This window comes from Chelonia mydas, chromosome 7, assembly GCF_015237465.2.
Source record: "Chelonia mydas isolate rCheMyd1 chromosome 7, rCheMyd1.pri.v2, whole genome shotgun sequence".
NCBI classification, from domain to species: domain Eukaryota; kingdom Metazoa; phylum Chordata; order Testudines; family Cheloniidae; genus Chelonia; species Chelonia mydas.
Genome location: NC_057853.1, coordinates 7,037,524 through 7,057,266, shown reverse-complemented (window position 1 = coordinate 7,057,266; position 19,743 = coordinate 7,037,524). Strand labels below are relative to the sequence as shown.

The window sequence follows — 19,743 nt, the reverse complement described above, 5'->3', positions numbered from 1 at the left end:
AGATTGTTTATATTTTCCAACACTAAGAACATTACCCTCCATTTTATGATTTTTAAATTGTTTTTCCCTAATAAAAATGTCATATAATGAAAAACAGTGAGAAATATATTTTTACCACTCTGGTCTCATTTACAGACTTAAACTACACATCTACCAGAAAATGTCTCCAGGGTAAAAGTTACCATAGCTACTGAATACGGACAGCTTTATACAACCATTCAAAATTGGACATATTAAAAAAAAGATTTGGCACACCACAGTGACCTCAGCATTTGAAATCTCAGACTAGTTTTTTCTTTGGCCCCTTTTTTCAAGTGGCTGAATTGCAAAACTCTCGATTTCTGAGAGAGCACATTCTACTTTACAGTAATTAAAATATAAGACATGCCCCAGGGCATGTACAGCCTATCATACCGGCCAAGACTATCTCAGTTTCCCTGTACTCCCATCTGCTTGTGCATCCATGTGTTGTCTTTTGCCTTATACTTTTGGAAGCTCTTTGGGGCAGGGAATGTCTTGTGTACAGCGCCTAGTACAATGGGGTACTGACCCATGACTGGGGCTCCTAGGAGCTATGATAAATAAAAAGTGAACTAATGAAAGGTATCAGACCATATCACAACATAACATTACCAGTGAGAGACAGGATAACTGGATATGTATGTAGTTGATAAATCCTTGGATCTACTCATTTTCAAACACCCATTACTAACAGTGAAACTGCCTCACAGAAAACTCTGGATGTGGGTGAAAGAACTGGAAAGAAGAGCAATCAGCTTTCAGTGTGTGTCTTGAATTTCTTCTGGATAGGAATAATTCTTCAGTGACCATTCAGTTTTCTCCTTTCCTTGACACTAGAGAACAAGCATGTCTTCCCAGTGACCTACAGAAATCTTTGCCATTTACCCAATGAATTCAGAAATCTCATTATAAAACAGCTGAAATAAGTAATTTTATTGCCACAGACATGAACATTTTCACAAGATTTTTTTTTTTTAAATGGAACAGTTTAGAAAACATCACTGAAGTGAGTAAATCAGAGCTGAAATAACGTAAGGAGATTATGACTGGGGTTCTCACAGGAGCCCAATGGAGGGGAGTTAGGAGACCGAACCCCATTGAAAGTCAATGGGAATTAGATGCCTAGCTCTATTAGGGTCCATTGAAATCCCAGCCTAAACACATTCATCTATCAGAACTGTCCCCCAGGTATTTCACAATTAGCCTACTGCAGCAGGTGGTATTTGGGTATTGGACATGCAATGCACAAGGGACCGATCTTGCACTGTGATTTTTAAACTTTTTCTCGACTACATAGCTACATAGTTCTAGTGGTGTCATGTTTGGTACCGCTGTGTTCCGTGGAGTAACAGTCTGGAAGCACAATGTAGCAAAATCTCATTCCATGGGTAAGTAAGTGATAGGAAAGTCTTTTGAATGATACCCAACTCAACCCACTTCCGATGACACTGTATTATCAAAGCTTCAACTGGTGGACCTGGAACTGGGAGCTGGTGGGGCATGGGAAGAACAGCAAGTCCCCACTGCCACGCCCCAGAGGGTGAACCTTTGAAATAATGATTCTGTTGATTTTTCATGAATCAAAGGACAACCATACCTTCCTATCACTAACTTGCCCACAGAATGAGATTTTGCTACATTATGCTTCCAGACTGTCACTCAATGTCAACGCTTCATTTAAAACAAAACAAACCCCCAGAAGTTTCTAGAAAACATGTTGGTAAACTATTTTTGCAACCAATGCTTTGTAAAGACCAGGGTTGTTAAACCTGCTGCTCAACAATCAACAAGTAAAAGGTTCCCACTAAAATTCAGTTCTCATAAGACTTCCATTTTTTTTTTCTTCTCTTCTTGCTAGGAATGTGCAGTAAACAGAGCTCTTACTTACTACTTCTCCAAAGGAGGCAGCCGCCATGTGTGTTACTGGACTCAGATACCGAGGGGTGGCAGTAGCCAACATAGACTTCACAAATTCATAGGTGACAAAAAAGGCAGCAGCTGAAATTTTAAAAAAAGTTCAGTCATCAAACTATCTCTATAGCTGCATTAGCAGATTGCTGTTATAATCCAAACAAATCTAGTTTACATTATAATCCAGAAAATAGCCACATGCTGTAATCCAGAGACAAGACAGTACTACCCTTCTTACCAACATAGTTCCATGGTCAATACTCTTTCACTCATGGTCAAAACTCCCTTTGACTTCAATGGGCCCAGGGCTTCAATCCATGTTTACGATTACAGTATTTTAAAAGCAAAAAGGCTAAATAGTATCTCTGACTAACTGGAAGTTTTTGGAAAATCATGCCTTAACTTTTTCTTTTTTTTTTTTTTTTTGTCCTAGAATACTGTAGGTGGGGGCTGTGCTTTATTGTACAATGGTCAATTGACATTACAAATCAGCTCCTTTAAGGAAACAACTACTTCAGTAACATTACTAACATTTAAATCTGATTGCGGCATCTTCCTGGCTAGAATCTGCCTCCTGTTTTACAGTTTAGCTCCAGAAGCAGCAGCGATTCATTTGAGAGAAAGAAAATGAAATCCTCCTGAGAGCTTGAAACATTCATTACACTGTAATCCAATGGGCAAGGAACAGTTTTATTTTGAAATAGACCTAATCTCATAACACACAAAGCCAAGCCAAGTATACCAATGTACTATTAGAGAAAGGAAGAAGGGCAAACCCGGCACTGAAGTGGCAACAGTTTTTCCGTACTAACAGGTGTCTTGCATTTGCTTCCTAGCACATTAAGGGTTACTCGTATTCTTCAAGATAATTTAAGTTTTTGCTCTTACACAGCAGCAAGAGATAAATCCCAGCTCAGATGTTAGAGATGCAAATCCTGAAAAAGCTGACATCTCTCACGGGGGAACAGTATTTAATTGTGCAAAGGGGCTGCATGTATTGCCTTCTGCAGTTAATCAAAAGATGCTTATCGCCTCAAAAGGAGATAACGAAAGCAGAAAAGATAAAGGACAGAAAATTTTTATATCATCTTTTGAAGGACATGGAACATTTGAAGGTGTCAGTGGATTGGTCTGAACTTAACATTTACAAACGTGACAGCCTAGCTGGACTTCATTTTGCAAAGAGGAAGAGAGTAAACAGATCTCAGGAATTGCAAACATTTTTCTTCAGACACTAGAACTATTTTGCTTTGTTTCTGAAAGACACAGCCCATTTCAAAAGGCCTCCTCAAAGCTTCCCTCAGTTCCTAAATGACTTCTAATTATTTATTTCTCCCCCCAGAAAAAAAAAAAAAAAGAGAGAACATTCCCTGCTAGAATTTAGCTCTTAAAGACCAGAGGGGAGCACATGCACAAGACACCCTTGGAACGTTCATATTCATGATCACTGCAGTCAGACATGGCCAGGATTTAAAGGCAAGAGTCTCCAGGATGGGGACTGTGCCATCTTTTATATTTGGACAATGCTTAGCACATTGTGGGTGCTGCTGGAAACAGAAAGGAAGTGGCAACAGGTGGCCATGAAAAGGGAGATGCGACAAAGGAACAGGGGTTGTCCGTCTGTCTATGACAGTGGTTCTCAACTGGGTTCCGGGGTTCCTGGGGGACCGTGAGCAGGTTTCAGGGGATCTGCCAAACAGGGCCAATGTTAGACTCACTGGGGAACAGGGCAGAAAGCCGAAGCCCCACTGCATGGTGCTGAAGCCCAGGGCCCTGAGCCCCACCACCTGGTGCTGAAGCCGAAGCTTAGGCCATATAGCTTTTTGGGGGCCCCTGTGGCACGGGGCCCCAGGCAGCTGCCCTGCTTGCTACCCCCTAACGTCGCCCCTGGCTTTTATAAGCAGAAAATCAGCTATTGTGGCACAGGTGGGCTGTGGAGTTTTTATAGCATGTTGGGGAGGGCTCAGAAAGAAAAAGGTTGAGAACCCCTGGTCTATGGTATTTACATGTCCCCACTGCTGCAGTATGTGAGCACTCCGCAACCTTTATCGGATTTATCCTCACAGTACCCCTGTGAAATAGAGCAGTGCTAGATCCGGATTTTACAGATGGGGGACTGAGACGACTAAGTGACCAGCTGTAGATCACAGAAAGGAAGCCTGTCACAGAGCAAGGAATTGAACCCAGGTCTCCCGAATCCCACCCTAACCACTGGACCATCCTTCCTCTCCAACTAATATAGCCATGATAGAGTATTAGGGAGGGAGCTCCTTGTCGTTAGGATTAACGCTGAAGAGCACCTGCTCCTGTTGAGAAAGTGCCACCAATGAAAAGTCCTGCTAGTTGTCTGAAGGTCAGCAGAGAGAGATGGAAGGGGAGAGGAAGAGCTTCCAGTGTACAGCCAAAAATTGGATCTTTAAGTGCAGAGACGATGAAAAGAATGGCATTGAGACTTCCAGAAGAGTATCTGGACACGGTGGCATCACCATGATGGTGCATAGGAATCTGAATTGTGAAACACAAAGCAGCACCACCAGTAGTTAGCATTTGTAGATATATCAGAGAGAGAGAGAAGGATTTATCTTTTGGGAACCCTACATTAGATAACTTTGCACCACTGTGATTACATCGATTTAGTTGCACTGGTGCAATCCACTAATATTGGCACACTGCACTAGAGCAAAATGGGGCATGCAATGGTGTGATTTTTTTCAGGTACAGTGCAGCAAGCCTACATTAGGGGTCATCATTACACACACCCAGCTGGACACTGCACCCACACAAAACCTCATTAACTTCAACAGGGGTCCTATGTGGAGCTGCTAGCAGGATGGGAGCCTGGCAGAGAAAGGACAGGATCACCCTTTACACACACTTGACTATGCCGTCCCCTTAGAGGAAGACCAGGGACTAACACAAGCACAATCCACACAGTTTTTACCATTCGGAAAGGATCCTACAGCAACAGAAGGAACACCAGCGTAGATTTCGCGAAAGCCACCAGCCTTCTTAAATCCTTGGGGACTCTGCAGTCGGGTTTTTATGGTATCCAGAGGAAATAATACCAAATCAACGCACATACCAGCTATCCCACCAGCCTGCAAGATAAACAGGAGTAAAGCGAATTAACATCAATGTAGACCAAGTCTTGCCTACAAACATGCTGCTCTGAGACTTGCCTAAAGGACATTATTGAATCTATCCATTTGCAGCAAGCAAGTGGCTCTGTCATTCATTGGCAGATTTCTCCAATAATTACTTTTTAACTACAAGTGACCATGTGTAGGTTGATGTCCAGCACCAGCATAGGATACAAAAAGAACAGTGCAACATTTTAACCATTCTTTCATTTTGCCTCACTGTTTTGGATTGAATGAAGGAAGCAAAGCAGCTCCAACAACTCTGAGCCACCCAAACAAGCCCTAAGATAGTGACACACACCAGTTAGCAATGATACAGCACAGTATGTCCATCAGGGCCAGGAATTATTGTGCAAATATTAGGACTGACTGAGAAAAAGATTTTTATTCCTGAGGAAAAAACGTGGGGGTTTTCATTTAAATTTTGCTTGGTTTTGACAGCCAAAAACAGAAAAAATTCATTTTAAACCAAAAGTTTCACAGAGTCACAGAAACGTAGGACTGTAAGGGAAAGCGACAGGTCATCTAGTCCAGTCCCCTGAACTGCGGCAGGACTAAGTATTAGACCATCCCTGATAGGGGTTTCTCTAACCTGTTCCTTAAAAACATCCAGTGACAGAGATTCTACAACCTTCCTACCTAATTTGTTCCAATGCTCAACTATCCTGACAATTAGGAAGTTTTTCCTCATGTCTAACTTAAATCTCCCTTACTGCAGTTTAAGCCCATTGCTTCTTGTCCTGTCTTCAGTGGTTACGGAGAATAATTTATCACCTTCCTCTTTATAAGAACCTTTTACTTGAAGACTGTATCACGTCCCCCCTCAGTCATCTCTTCTCCAGACTAAACAAACCTAGTTTGTTTGTTTTTTTCAATCATTCCTCAGAGGTTGTTTCTCCCAGACTTTTAATCATTTTTGTTGCTCTCCTCTGGACTTTCTCCAGTTTGTCTACAACTTTCCCAAAACGTGGTGCAGTACTCGACCCAGTACTCCAGTTAAGGTTTTACCAGTTTGAGGAAATCCTGAATACTTTAATTCAAAGCAATATGGTGAAAACTTTCATTTTATACTAAAAAAAATGTATTAAAAGATTTAAACCAGTTCCAATAAATATACAAACAGGAAAAAATTCACATGGGACAGAGAGGGCCTGTAAGAGCAATCACAATTCATAGAGTTTAAGGCCAGAAGGGATTGTCAGACCATGTAGTCTGACCTTGAGGGTGACCAGGTGTCCAGTTTTGGACCCGAACACGTGATCAAAAAGGGATCCTGGCAGCTCCGGTCAGTGGCCATTGACTGGTTGGCAGCACCGCCGCACCACACAGCGGAGCTGGCAGTTCTCCCCACTAGGCCACCGCACTGTGCAGCTTCCAGGTCAGAAAGCAGCCAGCAAGTCCAGCTCCTAGCCTGAGGGGTGTTCAGGGGGGTCCACATGCCACCCCGCCCCCCAGCGCAGTTCCCATTGGCTGGGGCAGGGGAGGAACTAGCACGACTCGTGAGCGGTCAACGGTGATTCTTGAGGGGTTGCATGGCACGCACCTCTCCCGCTGCTGCCCAGCCTCTTCTCGCACTGCTCGCGTGGCTGGGCTCAAGCTGCGACGCATGCCCTGCGGCGAATCATGGTCTGTTTGTCATCCAATCGCCGGCACCCAGGAGTTCCCCAAGTACTAGGAATGGAGCTGCATCCCCATCCCCCTCACTGCATCCCTCCCCGTCCCACCCCCCTTTCCCCCTCACTGCGTCCCTCCCCGTCCCACCCCCCTTTCCCCCTCACTGCATCCTTCCCCCATCCCATCCCTGTACCCCTTACAGTGCTCTCCCACCCATCCTCTCCACCTGTCAGAGCCGCCATCCCCATGTCCCTCACCCCCCACAGCCCTACACCCCATTCACCTCCACACACTGCTGCTCTCCCATTATGTGCCTATACACCCCTGTGCCCCCCCACATCCTCATGCTCCTGTAGCCTTCTGCTTCCCCCTGCATACCCATTTGCCCCACATCTGTCCCACCCCCTCCTCTCTCCTTCACTGCGCCCTCTCACTCCCACCCTGCTCTCGTCCTTGGCCTCTTTCCCTCCCCATCCTCTCTCTTCCACCCCCCCTCACCCCGATCTTTATTCTCCAGCCCCCCCTCCCCCTTCCCGGCTGGGTGATTTAGGCAGCCCCTGGAAAAGTGTATGAAAAACTGTCTCTGTGTAGGCAAGTGCATGCATGCATGCATTGTATGTATGTAAGAGACTGTATGTCTTTGTGTAGGGGACTGTGTATACCTGCGTGAATAAAATTTGCAACCTAACTGACTTTTATTCCTTTTGCTGGCTTGGGCACAAAAAACTTGATGACATAAAATATGTGCGTATTCATTTCATAACAAGTTTTTAAAAGAGAAGGGAACTCTAAAAGAAATATATTATTTCTTAAAAAGTGAATGTTGTTGACTAGTAATTGCAGAAAAGCCGATGTATCATACCTTTATCCCCCCACCTTTGTCTAGCTACATTATAAATTCTTTGTTGCAGACTCTCTCTTTTTATGCGTATGTCCAGCGCCTACCACCCTGGAACCCTGATCTTAGTTGGGGTCTCTAGGCACTAAACAACAATGTAATATTACATAATGTGGAAGTAGATGTGTACACATGAATACACGTGTGTACCTGCACGTAGGTGTGGGAGTCAGTTTCTACAGATTTATTTATATAGGTATCTGGACAGGTGTGCATTTCAGTGGCTGTGCTCTATAGTTTTTTATTTGGGCTTTAGGAGTGGGCTTTAATGGACCCACTGCAGCTCTGATCATGTGTGGTCCTAATTCCACACATAAAATTACAATCACTTCAGTGAATAAAAAACATGGAGCTGTTTAAAAAAATGTTAAGAGGGGAGGGAAAGAATCATGAAAACCTTTGTGAAATTTCATTTTTTTAAAAATTATCCTTTTTGACTATTTTGCTGACAGCTCTAGCATCCTGTAACAAATAAAACCTGAACTGAGCAGAATACATCTGTCAAAACACTAAATATGCCTGTTTGGGCCCTGCAGTGAAAATGAGCACGAGAGAGGGTGGGGGAGAGCAAGCGAAGAGGGAGAGGGGATGGAGTGAGTGGGGGCGGTGCCTCAGGGAAGGGGCAGGACAGTGGGCGGGGCAAGGATGTTCAATTTTCTGGAATTAGAAAGTTGGCAACCCTACTGACCTCCTGTATAACACAGGCCATTAGTTTTCACCCAGATACACCTATATTAATCCAAAGACTTTGGTCTAACTAAACTGTGGGCACACATAGAGAACAGGAGAAACCAAGATGGCATCCATGACGAAGGCCCCTGCAAAACCTGAGTAACAGCTAGATGAAAAAAAGGTAGGGATGAGTATACAACTACCCCTTACCACCCCCCCCCCCCCAAAAAAAAAACTTGGCCATTTTAGCATATCTAATAATCTGTATTAAATTTATTCTTTGAATCCACCTTCATCATTTTTTGGTTATTTGAGCTACGGAGCACATATATTGATATCTACCCTGTACACAACAGCAGGAGAAAACGTGAGCATGGATGTACGGTACTGCTGAATCTTTACTTGGATAATTCAAGTACAATTATACTGTGCTCAACTGGTTTTCTGTTCCACCCTAACAGAGGATTCAGAGAGGCATTTGCTATCTACCGTTAAAGTTTTAATCAATAAGTTAATTACTCTTTTAATCTATTTGGCTATTTTGCGTGCATTGATTTTTCGAACTCTTCTTCCATCAGAATTCTTATCTGCCCAAAATAAAATTGATCAGATTTAATCTAGCCAGCTGGTAAAACATGAATCAAAACTTACTAATTGCTTCTTTGGATTTGTATCTTAAATGTCATTTAAATTCATGAAGGAGCTAATAGAGTACCTCTAAAATGGTGAGAATACCTGGGAGCTTACTGCATCTGCAGCAAACAGTAATGATTTTTAGATAATAAGCCGACTAAGCGGCCCATTCTCAACTGCGCGTCAGCAGCACTACCATTATCAGCTGAAGAGAAAAAAAAAAAAAAAAAAAACTTTGCATGGAGCTGGATATGCCTGTTACACGGTAAATCCAGCAACATGATTAAATAAAACCAGGATCGAATTCAAATGTTTTGAACCATGATATTTCATACAATAGGTAACTGTTACATGAGCATATTTAAGTGTGAGCCAAATTCTGCTCTTGCACATAGGTATGCAGCTCCACTTAACTATACACAATTCAGGAGGGACAAAGTTGGCCCTATGCACATTTTTTGAAAATGGATGACAAAATACAGGGTGATAATCTATTATACACTTGTGGAAGGAGCAGCATTCACTTTCTTAGCTGTTCACTTGTAAATGATTCTTCTAGGAGTAAATAAATAGAGAAAATCTTTTAAAAAGCTGGAGAGAAGATTCAGTTAGCAAATGCCCCAACAATTATATATCCCTTAATCTGTGATTGAATTTTTTTTTGTCCATGTCCATAAAGCCATTAAGAGAGTGTATAAAAATGTAACATCAGCTACATTGCAGAAATGGTTGTGCAATATAAGTTAGCGGCAAGAGACTGGCATGGACTTCCTGGATCACTGAATCCAGGCTTTTGCTGATGCAGGCAATTCCATCATATAATCTCATTTCTAAATTTATTAAACTCCATTTTAATGCTAGTTTGCTTGTTTGCCTTCATTCTTACTATTGGGAGCACCTGACTCCTCTGAGGGTTAGAAACCACCTTCCCATTGAACATGGAACAGGAAGAGAAGGCCTTTCCTCCTTACATTCTGCCACCAGAACCGGTCATGTTACATATCCAGATCTCATCTCATGCACTGAAACCTACAAGTCTCTTCATAACATTTCACTCCTTCGGGTCATTCAGCTACACCTTTACATTCGTCCACACTATCCTTGCTCCACTGCACCCCCACGTTTGTGAACAAAGAGCAGGAACATGCCATCCCTAGCTGTGGGAATGGAGGGGAAGGCACAAGGATGAGATGGGGATGGAAAAGCAAAGATGAAGCTAAGGACATTTCAGGGCTGTGAAGTGAATAGGTTTGGAGAGATTTTCAACAGCAGTCAGCCTCCTTTTAGGCACCAAAATAAGGGGCCAGATTTTCAAGAGACCTCTACACATTGTGTGCTGAGCTCTTTTGAGCACCTGGCCCGAATTGTGGGCACTGAACACTGGGAAATCTGGCCCCACGAGAAGCAAAGAGATGCAATTAAGGTCTTGCAAGAAGGAACTTAAGAAGTCACAATAGTCAAAACAGGCAGAGACTATAGAAAGAATAAGAAATTTAGGAGGGACGGGTCAAAGGTAGCCAAACTTTCCAGAGGAGAGTTACAAACAAGTGAGGCAAAAGGAAGAAAGCAAGCTCTGAATCAAGGATAACTCCAGGATTTCTGGCTTTGGGAACAACGTTAGTTTGTTACATTGCACTAGTGGAATTCAAAATATGAGAGAAAAGGTAGTTCAAAAATTAAGCATTCCTTTCTCTTCATATTCTCCACAAGCTAGCCAAGTGCCCTTCTCTGCCATGTTTGAACACTGTTGCTCAAATTCATCATTAACAAATGCTTCCCTGCATTTTGAGTGATGTGTTAGATGAGTAGTTCAAACTTATGCCACAAACGACAGAGGCTGTGTACATAGCATGGAAGAAGAAAGAGAGTAACAGATCCTTGTTAACAAGATCTATTCTAATGGTTTTGTTTTTACTATTTATTAAAATTCTCAAGATACAAGTTAGCTGCTCTTCAACATTTATTTCCCTTCCCCCACTGCCCCATATATTTTTCAGGTTGAAACTGCCATGCATTTTGATTGAATAGACACAGTGAAATCAAATAGCTTTTTTTTTTTTTTTTTTTTTTAGATAAAATGTATTTAGGATCTGTAGCTTCTCAGAGTAATTCTCTCCACTGATTCTCAAACACCTGTCAACCTTCCATCACCACATTACAGAGTAGCAACACTCATTGTTATTTCCAACATCATTCTGATCCTCCTCCTTCAAGAATAGATGGACACCACTCTAAAAGCTTTACCAAGTGAGAGTTCTGGCTCTTTCTAATATAAAATTATAAATAATAGGTCTTTCATTACAAACATACTCATTAAAAAGATGATCATTACAAACCTTGTGATACCTATTTCAGTTACTAAAACTTGCACAGATTATCTGAGTCTCTAAATGATTCTGCTTGTTTTATAGGGTTTGTTTGTTGGACAGTTAAATAAGCCAGACGACAGGATGAAATGGAAAACTGTCCAGGTACAAAAAGAGAGAAACAGAAATGGGACGAAATGGAATAGTGCAAACTGCAAGGTCATGCACATAGCGACTAACAACAAGAATTTCTGCTATATATTAACTGGGGGCTCATCAGTTACAAGTGAGAGAGGAGGGGAGAGACCTGGGTATGTTGGTCGATCACAGGGCAATTATGAGCCACCAATGTGATGCAGCCATGAAAAAAGCAAATAGGATCCAGGCGAGGTATTTCCAGTAGACACAAGAAAGTACTAAAACCATTGTATAAGATCTCATCTGGAATCCTTGTCACCCATATTCAAGAAAGTTCAATTTAGACAGAAACAGGTGCAGAGAAGAACTACTAGAATGATCAGGGGAACAGAGGGCCTAAAAGGCTGACAGGATAGGATTGCTTTCTGTAAATACATCAGGAGGGTAAACAATAGGGAGGATGAAGGGCTATTTAAGTGAAAGGACAATGCTTGCACAAGAATAAATGGCTATAAACTGTTCACGAATAAATTTAGGCTAAAAATTAGAAGGTTTCTAATCATAAGAGAAGTGATATTCTGGAACTGACTCCCAAAAGGAGCTGAGAGAGCAAACAATCTAACTAGCTTTAAGACAGAGCTTGACAAATTTATGAGTGGAATTAGATGACAGCATTGCCTGCAGTGGTGGGGGGCTTGGCTCAGCAGCCCTGGGGGTCCCTTCTGGTTCATGTCTTATGTTCCTCAAATCACATGCTTCAGGGCTTCATACGGTCACCCATAGGGGTCAGGAAGGGAATTCTTCCACAGTGTATTCACAATTGGGGGTGTGGGGGTGTTGGCATGAGTTTGCCTCCTTCTTCTGAGGCATCAGAAATGGCCACAGCTGGAGATGGGACTCTGGACAGGGTAAGCCAGTGGTCTGAGGTGGTCCTGATAAATGTCTTTCTGGCACTTAGCTGTCTGATTCTTGCTTGGAGGCTCAGGGTCTAACTGATCACCATACGAGAGGTCCGGAAAGAATTTTCCTCCAGGCCAGATTGGCAGTGACCTTGGGGGGTTTTCACCTTCCTCTGCAGCACAGGTCACAGTCACTGGCTAGAATCATCTAGGCATCTCTCTCAGTAAATTTATACACAACAGGTCAGACTAGATGATCTCGTGGTCCTTTCTGGTCTTAAATTCTACAACTACGAGAAAGGCTAAAGAAAATGCAAGAGAAATTCTTAGGTAAAAAAAGGCAAGTAGCGCATAAGCCTTTCAGTCAAACATAGATTTAAAATGGACAAGGAAAATGGAAGAAAGACTGTCAGCCCTTTATTCAAACATGAGACATTCTGAATAAAACACTGGAATAAATTGCCTAGGGAGGTTGCGGAATCTCCATCATTGGAGATTTTTAAGAGCAGGTGAGACAAACACCTGTCAGGTATGGTCTAGATAATACTTAATCCTGCCATGAGTGCAGGGGACTGCACTAGATGACCTCTTGAGGTCCTTTTCAGTCCTATGATTCCTAGTGCAATAGAAACTGCCACGTTGTCTCAAAGCATTACAAAATACAAGTAGTTCAGGTTATTGTGAAGTTATTCTGTAAAAAAAATGCTCTAATAAATGTGTTAGTCTCTAAGGTGCCACAAATACTAATGAACTCATTGTAATCAAGTCTCAGTACCCTCACACACAATTTGCAGAGGTAAAAAGAAGTTACCAAACTCACAATGGCTATAAACAGCACAACACATTCAGGGTCATGTTTTAAAATGAGAGACTGTTTACGGCTGTATCATTCCAAAGTATTAACCCTCTGATACTGCATCTATCACATGGCACTTCTAACCAGTGCTGTGACCTTACCCCATATGCCCATGAAGCACTATACACACTATGAGCACTCAAGAGATAATTTATAGACTTCAAGGCCAAAAGGGACCACTGTGGTCATCTAATCTGATCTGCTGTACAACACAGGCCAAAGAACTTCTCCAGAACAACTGAACTCTTTAACATTTGAAAAGGTAAGATACTAAGACAATTCCTCCCCATTCTGGAAACGTTGCCCCACCCAAAGGCAAAGGGCATCAGAAATAAATTCATACCATTTGAAAAGTGTATGCAAGGTTTTAATATGGTATTGTGATCACTTTAATTCCTTATAATTTTGCCCAACTGATCCTTGGGGTGGTGACTGAGTCTAGAGAGTGGAGGGGGAGCCTAAGGGACCATCAATAATATTCCGCAGCTCCAACAGCTGCAACATACAGACATACCCTCTCCTTCCAAACTCAACTGGGAATCTCCCCCTGGCAGTGCCACCCAGTAGGGGACTCTGCTCCCCTCTCAGACCCAGAAATGAGCCACCCACCTCCCCCATACCCCCTTCCTCACCCCCAATCCCACCCCATCACCTCCTCTGAAAACCATCCCACCCCACTGCACCCCCCTCTTTACCCTCCAATCCCACCCTCTCATCACCTCCTCTGCACCCCATCATGCCTCCTCTTACCCCTCCATTGCACCACCTCCTCACCCCCCATCCCATCCCTCACCTCCTCTATCTCCATCCCATCCCGCCCCCTCTCTTATCCCCCCACTGCGCCCCCTCCTCACCCCCCAATCCCACCCCCACCTCCTCTCTCCCCATCCCATCCCGCCCCCTCTTTTATCCCCCCACTGAGCCCCCTTCCTCACTCTCCAATCCCACCCCTCACCTCCTCTGTCCCCATCCCATCTCCCCCTCTCTTATCCCCCCACTGCACCACCTCCTCACCCCCCAATCCCATCCCTCACCTCCTCTATCTCCATCCCATCCCACCCCCTCTTATCCCCCCACTGAGCCCCCCTCCTCACCCCCCAATCCCACCCCCACTTCCTCTCTCCCCATCCCATCCCGCCCCCTCTCTTATCCCCCCACTACACCCCCTCCTCACCCCCCAATCCCATCCGTCACTCCTCTGCCCCATCCCACCCCCTCTCTTATCCCCTCACTGCGCCCCCTCCTCACCCCCCAATCCCATCCCTCACCTCCTCTGCCCCATCCCACCCTGCCCCCCTCCTATCCCCCCACTGCGCCCCCTCCTCACCCCCCAATCCCACCCCTCACCTCCTCTGCCCCATCCCACCCTGCCCCCCTCCTATCCCCCCACTGCGCCCCCTCCTCACCCCCCAATCCCACCCCTCACCTCCTCTGCCCCATCCCACCCTGCCCCCTCCTATCCCCCCACTGCGCCCCCTCCTCACCCCCCAATCCCACCCCTCACCTCCTCTGCCCCATCCCACCCTGCCCCCCTCCTATCCCCCCACTGCGCCCCCTCCTCACCCCCCCAATCCCACTCCAATCTCCTCTGCCCCATCCCACCCCGCTGTACCCCCCATCCCGCCCCCTTTCTTGTCCCCCCCACTGCGCCCATCCCGCCCCGCCTTCCTCACCATCAGGGAGACCCAGAACTCGGCCCGGTCCATGCGGACGCCCACGCGGAGCGCTCCCCAGGGCGCGGAGACGGCTCCCAACGGCCGCACTCGCCGCCCGTGGGCGCAGCCATACTGCTGCCCTCCGACCCGCCGTCACGTGGGCTGCTTGGGCCAGTGAGCGCTGTGAGTGAGCCTGGGCAGGGCGTGCGCATGCGTGCGCGGGGGGCGTGAAGCCGCAGCGAAGCCTTTGCCCGTCCTCGCCAGTGGGGGCGCTGCGGAGGGAGCCGCTCGGCCCTGGGAACGGCGGGGGTGGGAGCGTTCTCGGTGTGGCGGTTCGAATCCCAGCCCCCCTAGGGCAGGCCACCTGTCTGTGCCCAGCGCTCGGGCAGTGCGTGCGGCCGGGCCAGACCGGTGTGGCAGCTCCCCGCCATCCCCTGCCTGGGAGACCCGAGGCGAGGGAAACGGGCCACGGGGTGCCAACGCCCCCAAACTCTCGCACTGGCCTGGTGCAAAACGAAGCCTCCCGGAAGGGGCCAGAGCCGCGTTATTAGAGGAGAAGCTCGGCTTGCGTGGCCAAACAAAGCCCAGGAGGGGTAAAAGCAAATGGCAAGAGTGTAACCTCACTGCTGATCGATAAGGATCCCTACGTGTGCAGATCAGCAAGTCACCTGCGCGGGTCTTTCAAAGCCCCACACGGCGGCGATGTGAAAATAGCACCTCTTCTAGCCAAAACTCAACCAAAGCATTGTAAAGCGGGGCCGCGTGTTAGTCTGGTCAATTTAAGGGCTGACTTTGAGAGGTAATATTGTGTTTGTTTTTCGAGTGTAACCTTGGGTGTAACTTGAACCTATCAGGAGTGTGATGCATCAAGCTGATGCCTGTCAGAGTCAGGAAGAAATGTTACATTTCCCTTTTTCTTCTGAAGGAGAAATCGTCAGCACTTATTTCATGCCTCAGTTGAAAACCCCTTGGGAAATATAGCTGTTACCAAAGTGACCGAGGGTTTACTGGTGTGAAATGATGTGAAGAGGAGCTGTTACTGCCCAGGCATGCCTCTGAGAGCGAACAACACAATGAACAATCATCTGTGGCTCATCCAGGATGCAGCCAATCCTACATTCGTGTCTACTTGAGTTTAATTTGAAATAATACCAGAAATAGGACAAAGCCTGCCTTGTGTGATCTGTGAAGTTAGAGCACGAATGTTTGTCTCAAACAGCATCATGTTGTTATTATTCCTTTTGATTTGTAAAGTATATTCAAAGTGAGAAAGCGCCCATCTCACACTCCAGGTGTTTTTGCCTTGAGTTAGAAATACAGCCCCCCAAAGCAATGCACAAAACCAACAGCTTCTGATTCCCCCAAACCAGAGAAGCACCATAGATGTGAGCACATCAATGGGTACCCCCCTCACACCCATACCAGCCAACCTACCTATGACCCCAGGGTAAAATGATAGGGTCTGAGGCATATTCTGAGGGCAACAGTTTAACTAGTTTGAATTCAGGAAGATGAGCTGAGAGGTCATCACAGAGCCAGCAGCTCCATCTCATTTATTCTGAGGGGGTCCAGCACCTCAGCTGACCGCAACCGCAACAGTGTGTCCAGGGAGAGGGTCGAATCGCTCAGTGACGCAGTTCCCAGGTCATTTGGGGCTTTACAGATCCAAATCAATGCCGCAAACTTGACCTGGAAGCCAACTGGCAGCCAGTATAGATCATGGAGACGTTCCTGATGTGATGCCACTTAGCAAGCGGGCTGCGACATTCTGCACCAGTGTCAGTGTCCAGGTTCATGTCAATGGTAGCACAATGCAAAGCACCTTGCAGTAATCCGGTGGTGAGGTGATGCTAGTGAGAGAAGTGCGACCACAAGAGGTGATCACAGTCCCTTGGCCAAATGGAAAAGGGAGAAGAATTGTCCCTAGGCACTGCAGCTATTAACTGATTAATTGCTGTAGGGGCCTAAATGTACAACGGAATTTGAAATCACAGCAAAGAGTACTATGTAAACATTACTATATAGGAGTGCTATATAAACATTTTACTTCATTTGCCTGGAGATGTGAGACAGAAAAACCTTTCCCTCCTCCACCCGCCTCATAGACGCTGCTGTAACAGCTAAAATATGTATGTAGGCCAAGGTTTTCTAAACTGACTAGTGATTGTGGGGGCTCCATTTCTAGGTGCTCAACTTGAGATACCTTCAAGGGGCCTGATTTTCAGAAAGGGCTGAGTCTCCACTGTCTCAAAATCAGTGCCCTGCATGGTGCTTCAAGCTGGGCACCTAAAAACTGGGGCACCAGTCAACATCACGAGACACTTTTGAAAAACTTGGTTACGACTCATTGAGCAGCTTGAATTTCCAAAGCAGGTTGTAACTGTTAACAATTCACTCACGCGAGGGAGATCAGTAGATAGGATTACCCCCACTTTACGGATGGGAAACTGAAGTGGAGAGGTTAAATGACTTTCCAGAGACCGAAAAGGGAGTCAATATTAGAACTCCAGTGGTCCTAGCCTCTAGTCTCACCTTCAGACCACCCCTGTGTTTAGAGACGTGGTGTAGTGCACGAATGTGCACTAAACGGAGCACACCTTCCCTTTTGTGGGGAGAAGGGTATCCTGGGGCACCACAGTTTTGAGACAAATAGTTGATATCAATTGTCCAGCCATACCACATGGCACTGCTGAGGCAAATGAAGATGCTGCCGATTCTATGCAGACCACTAGTGGGCACTGAAAGGGCCTTATCAGCTTCCTGCTCTGGGAAGGGATGGGTTCTTATTGCTGCCTTGCTGTAGACAGCAATGGAGAGTACACTGCTGTGCTGAGCTGCCTCTTACGTCTTGGATAACGGATCTGCAGCCCTCTTAGATCATTACCGCATTCGTCAATAGGCCATTGGACCCTCTGCAGCATCTTGTTGGCTCTGTTTACTTTGGTTCATTTGGCAGTAAAATACATAAAGTGTCCCATTCGCAGTCCCGTACAGCACAGCAATGATTTTTTGTGCTTCGTGTTCTTTGGTTAAATCCTCTAAGTTTGGTTTATGATGTACAAGTAGAAATGGGGAGTGTCTGGGAGTGGCTTATAGCTTATTGCTAATTCAGGAATGAGCCCCTCTTTCAAAAGTGGGGGAGAGTGTGTCAATTTTCCTGCATCTTCTGAGTTTCAGGAACCTGATCACCCCATTATTTTAACAGGGATAGCAAAATATTCCCTGGTAAATATAAGTCATTTGACGGGTTCAAAGCATTAATGTACCACCTCTCAGGGGGAATGTATGAAAAGCATGTGCCACTGAGACTAAGCACCCAACTGTAGAACAGTAATGTGCCCAGCAATGCTGTATGGGACAGAAGCATGGGTGGTAAAGAGACAGCTGGTTCGACACCTATGGGTGTTTGAGATGAGATGTCTTTCCACCATAAGAGAGGTTACACAAAGAGACAGATTTTAAAATGAAAGTGGTAGGATGAAAGGCAAAAGGTGTGATGTGACTGATAAAATCCAGGAAGCATGACTTCGCTGGTTTGGGCAAAGGCAAGGGATGAATGAAATGGACCTGGTGAATGAAGTGGACATGGCGGGAGAGGGTGGTAAGAAGGAGACCCCCAGGAAAGCCGAGGAAGTGATGGATAGATTGCATCAAAGAAGATGGTAAGTGGGTAGACGGATGAAGATGGCCACCTCGGACAGATGAAAATAGCGGATGCTTCCACAACAACCTAACCCCAGCTGATGGGATAAGGGAAAGAAAAGAAGCAGCAGCCGCATTGTACAACCATTTAACATAGCATCACAGTTCCCTGGAACTGAGATTTGTTTGAGGAATAAAAAGTAAATTAGACACAGGTGGATTTGTGTTGACAGGAGAGAAAAGACTTATAAAATCACGAAAGAGTTTGTTTCAGTTATAAATGTTGTAGATAAAGGGATTGCCATGGAAATAAAAAGTAAATAGAGCTGACACATTCACACTTGGGACTTTTCATCAACCTTTCCAGTAAATAAAAATCATGAAAAACATGGTTGCTGCAAGGGATAATGGGCTAGCTGTTAAAGTTATTGTGCACCCAGCCACTGGCTAAAGATAGAGGTTCCTTAGACCTCCGTGTCTATCGTCCAGCCTCCACACTTGGCTAATAGGAAGGGAGAGGGGACAAGAAAAAAATGAAATTTTGCATCTAAACTTGATTAAGTGCTGTTGCCCCGGTTTCTCAGGCATGTTGAAGTGGTGCCCCGGATTCACCCCCACCATTTCTAGCAATGGTGGGAGCTCTCGTGTAGATAGGACTCCTTCCAGTCATGTAGCCCTGGACAGAGCAGGTCTGTACATTAAAATTAGGCAGGTCAACAAACTTCTGTCAAAACTGTTGTTTGATTGATAATTGGTTTATTGACTTAACATTTTCCATGAAAAGTGTTTTCCATGTAAAATTTCACTATTTGTTGAAAAACTAATGCCCAAAACCTGAGACATTTTTGGTTTGGGGCCGAAAACTAAACTACTGGCTGAAAATCAAAGTGTTTCAATTCAGCAGTGCTCCCACATTTGCACACAGGTCATTGTGGTGATTCATGTTCACATTCTCCGTCAGGGGCCAAGATCCCCAGCTGGACTTCATCTCTGTGATGCACTACAGCCAGGGGACTGCCATGGTGCACCGCTTCCCCTCACCAAGTGTGGGGACAGTGGCGTGTCATAGAAGATGTAGTCTGAGCCGGGAGCCTGGCCATTTTCCAACCAGCTCTATTTAAAATGCTGACTGCCACTGTCTCTATGCTGATTCTCTTGTCTATTGTTATCACTGACAGAGCTGAATCAGCCATAGCAGTGGCAGGACCTCATGTAGACAGGACCTAAGTAAACCTAAATTGGCATAACTTATACCTTCTTTGGGCCCCTTTATTGTGTTGCGTGCAGCAAGTTCTGTTCCATTAGACTTAGTAAGCCAAACTGAGAAGTGATGTGGAAGAGGTGTAAGTTTCTATACA

General features: G+C 45.3%; 1 protein-coding gene across 9 annotated transcripts in view; it reads right to left on the bottom strand.

Moving 5' to 3' along the window:
• SLC25A26 (solute carrier family 25 member 26) overlaps window positions 1-14,928 on the bottom strand; it is a 144,275-nt gene extending 129,347 nt beyond the window's left edge. For 5 of the 9 annotated variants that reach the window (XM_037904424.2, XM_037904421.2, XM_037904419.2 and 2 more), the window contains exons 1-3: window positions 14,762-14,914; window positions 4,874-5,030; window positions 1,910-2,019 (exon numbers count right to left, since the gene is read on the bottom strand). In XM_037904424.2, the coding sequence (XP_037760352.1) occupies window positions 1,910-2,019; window positions 4,874-5,030; window positions 14,762-14,794 (300 nt within the window). In that variant the 5' untranslated portion in view covers window positions 14,795-14,914. Of the gene's footprint in view, window positions 1-1,909; window positions 2,020-4,873; window positions 5,031-6,615; window positions 6,684-14,761 lie in introns of all 9 variants that reach the window. The other 4 variants (XM_043550672.1, XM_043550673.1, XM_043550670.1 and 1 more) reach the window with 3 other exon arrangements.
• Between the last annotated feature and the right edge of the window lie 4,815 nt (window positions 14,929-19,743).